General features: G+C 32.5%; 1 protein-coding gene across 1 annotated transcript; it reads left to right on the top strand.

The window, feature by feature from the left end:
• Positions 1-704: 704 nt before the first annotated feature.
• Positions 705-1,885, top strand: LOC114762200 (uncharacterized). Its single transcript, XM_028951659.1, has one exon. It carries the CDS (start codon positions 1,281-1,283, stop codon positions 1,713-1,715), a length of 435 nt encoding a protein of 144 aa, XP_028807492.1. The 5' UTR covers positions 705-1,280; the 3' UTR covers positions 1,716-1,885.
• The last annotated feature ends 1,619 nt before the right edge of the window (positions 1,886-3,504 follow it).

Consider the following 3,504-nt stretch of genomic DNA (forward strand, 5'->3'; position numbering starts at 1 on the left):
ATGTTTTCTGGCTTTTTCTCCTCTGAATCTTCTTCTTTTCTTTTTGGTTGTTCCTTCCTATTATAAATATCAGATGGATGCATCAGTTTCGTGAAACTGTAAATTCAGGTGAAAAGGGTCCCCTATGACTGTGAGATTAGGGATGTAAAAAAAATGGTGGAATACACCCATACAGTGAGATAACAATCAGACCCAAAATTTAAATGGTTAAGTTAATAAGAACAAGGAGGGCAAAAGAATGAGAATGATGAAGAGGATGAAATCTGACCCATCACTGTCACTTTCTCATCCTCATACGCAATTATGTTGAACAGAAGTTATTAAAAATTTGTGATGATCGGTGGAAAATTACCGGCTATACTTATCCATACAGCAAATCAAGTCATTGCCTTTAAGATTAAGGTGAATGGAAAGTATTAAAAATTTGGGATGATAGGTTGAAATTTTTTCTGCTATACTTATCCAAACACGAAATCAAGTCATCCCCTTCAAGATTAAGACGTGAAATCACATAAAGTTAAAAAAAATCATATAGTCTAAGAAGGGCAACTGGATAATGAAAACCCAGGGCCCTACCAGGAAAGCCAAAGGATTCCATTTCAACACAATGATGTGAAAATAATCTTTTAAAGTGAACAGTTATGCAGACCCATTTCCTTGACCCACGCCAAAATTCCTCATAGAAACAAGAAAAGAAGGAGCCATATTAGCATAAGCATGGCATTTTGTGCATATGGGGATTGGTGGGTTCATGATCATGAAAGCAATCTCTACATATGCAATTGATAACATATCACTCAACTTGCATCCTATGCAGATCCAAATCTCATAATTTATTCTTTTCTCTATAAGTAGTAAGTGCTACATGTACCTGCCGTTCCAGATCTGCATCATATCTTTCCACAACATCTTCGTCTCTAGCAATTCCTAGTTTTCTTGTTCAAATTGCTGAGGAAAGGGTTCTGTCCATTTTTTGATTGTTTGTTTGTTTTGGTCACGGGGATATCTAGATTCTCTACTGCTTCGAATTTCAAATGCTATAGTATTGTACCTCACGATACAGTACAGACATGGCCATGTATTCTGGTTTTTCTTGTTCCAGCCTTAGCGGAAGAATGACCTCTATCGATTTGTTTGGAAGATCCATCAGTAAATTTTAGCTAGGTTTGTTGAATCAAGCACGACATGACTATGTAATCGATGCTTCAAACATTTTGATCGAGGTTAATTTGGAGTATCCGAATCTTACTGGAGATTTTTTTTTTTTTTAATCCTGATCGATGGCTTCCCCCGGTTTTTTTCTGATCTGTCTTCTGCACTCTGCGATAGCCCTGACCTGCGGATCACTCATGGTTTTCTTCTCGGAGGAGATCTCGGAGTTCAGCCACGGCAGCGAGACAGCGAAAAAGCTTCAAGGATCAACGCCTCACGATCAATTGCTAGTTCGAACTTCCGATTCGTTCTCCGGATTACTCCTGTTCACCATCGGATTCATGCTATTCATGGTGGCTTTTGCGAAGGACAGAGAGTTTCAGAGCTTCTTCGCAAAAGGGTGCATCGCTGTTCACATTTCCATGGCGGTATGGAGATTTGGATTCTTGAGGAAGGTTGAAGATCTGGCCCGTGACTGGCCCAGACAAGCCATCGGAGACCTGGCATTGGCAGTTTCGTGGGTCTTCTTTCTTGTGTATTCATGGAGAGAGAAGTATGATTAGTCCTCATAGGACTGATTTACACAGTACAGAACTCTGTCTCATACAAAAATGGCAAACACTTCCCCTACACATGACAAAGCCATGGTTGTTCAGTGTAATTTACAGAGACATTGGTACAAAATGTTCATGCTTTATGAGTTTCATAATACATATCTTACTGACAGTGGACATATCTTTTTCAGGCTGGTGGGGAGACAGTAATTAGGATAATAGATTTAGATTTAGTGGATAATAGATTTGTGGTCCCAAAACCAAAATCCACTAGGTAATCATAATCATAACTAATAGGTTTGATTAGGTAAGTCTCTTAATTTAATTTTAGAAAAAATATAACTTTTGATAAAATTTGTCTCAATTGTTGATTTAGTTCCCTTGAAATGGTAGTTTATTAAGTTAACAAATTGTAGATATTGTATTATTTCAACTCAAGAAACTCTAGTGATTAGATTGTGTTTTTAAGTCAAAATTAGACACTAAATTAATGATTAAAGACTAGCTTAGACAGCAAAAATTATATCCCCCCCCCCGGGGGGATTTTATTACCTACAATGTTGAAATTTAATCTATTTTAAGGAAATTCAAATGGGAAATCTTCCACTTCAATTTTAGCAAAGCATGACCTTGACCAAAATATTATGGGAGTAGGGTCAAAACCAAAATTCTGCCAAAATGGATTAGCAAACATATGCCAACTAATATTGGTGATTAATACACATGCCGATTTTTTTTATTAAATTAGTTTTATCTCCATATATTTATTTAAAAAATATTTTTTTATTACACAACATTAAAAAAATAGCATTTGACAATAAAAAAACTCAAAATAACATTTACCGTATATTTTTTTACTAAAATATACTTTTAATCCTGTAACTTTATATAAGATTTTGGTTTGGTTCATTAATTTTAAAAAATATATTTTTAGTTTTTTAATCATAAAACTGTTGAAAAAATAATGATATTGAGATCGTGAATGTTGATAAAATATTTTCAAATACTAATATTTTAAGTTTAATTTTTAAAGTAATTATAATTGTTACAAAAAATTATCATTCAAAACATCAAACTAAAACATTGCATAAACTTTTTTAATATAATATATTAAATTCATTTTTATTTTTAATTTCATCCAATTGAATCCTTTTTAATTTACTTCGATATTTCGGACTATTTTTTTAATATAATATATTAAAGAAATTTTCTCTAAATGACAGTAAAAAACAATCTTCAAAATACCAGATAAATATTAGTCCAACTATTCTTGTTTCTTCAATAATCATTTTAAAAACACTCACCGTGTATGCCTAAAAAAATTTATCTCACAGTTAATTATTTTGTTTTTTTTTAAATACACCACAGTTACTTTGATTTAATATACCTAAAAAATATTAGTCCAACTAATATTGGCTATTATTGACATTTGACATACGTAGACTTAAATTTGACCTTTGTTTTTTGGGACAATATTTAATTTTGACTTGATCATTTATATTTCAATCAATTTTAAATTTTAATCCAGTGGATTTGATCACAACACAATCGATCATAGACCAAAACGAAAAGAGTGGATTCAATCAATTTAGTTTTACCCTAGACACCCATAATAATGTGAACAAACGAATAACGCCATTTAATTCCTTTTTATCCCCAAAAATATTATGTGAATAAAGGGCGGATATCTGGTTTAAAAAAGAAAAAAGGAATAAAGGGCGGATAATTTAGTTATATAATACCTCCGGTCCTTAATATAAGATCTCATTTAACTTTTATTTTGGTCCTAAATATAAGA

Source organism: Neltuma alba, unplaced genomic scaffold (genome assembly GCF_004799145.2).
Source record: "Neltuma alba isolate B1F8T4 unplaced genomic scaffold, ASM479914v2 tig00011198_pilon, whole genome shotgun sequence".
NCBI classification, from domain to species: domain Eukaryota; kingdom Viridiplantae; phylum Streptophyta; class Magnoliopsida; order Fabales; family Fabaceae; genus Neltuma; species Neltuma alba.

Excerpts from the sequence above, each read along its gene's own strand:
- LOC114762200 (XM_028951659.1), top strand. The coding sequence starts at position 1,281 with ATGGCTTCCCCCGGTTTTTTTCTGATCTGTCTTCTGCACTCTGCGATA.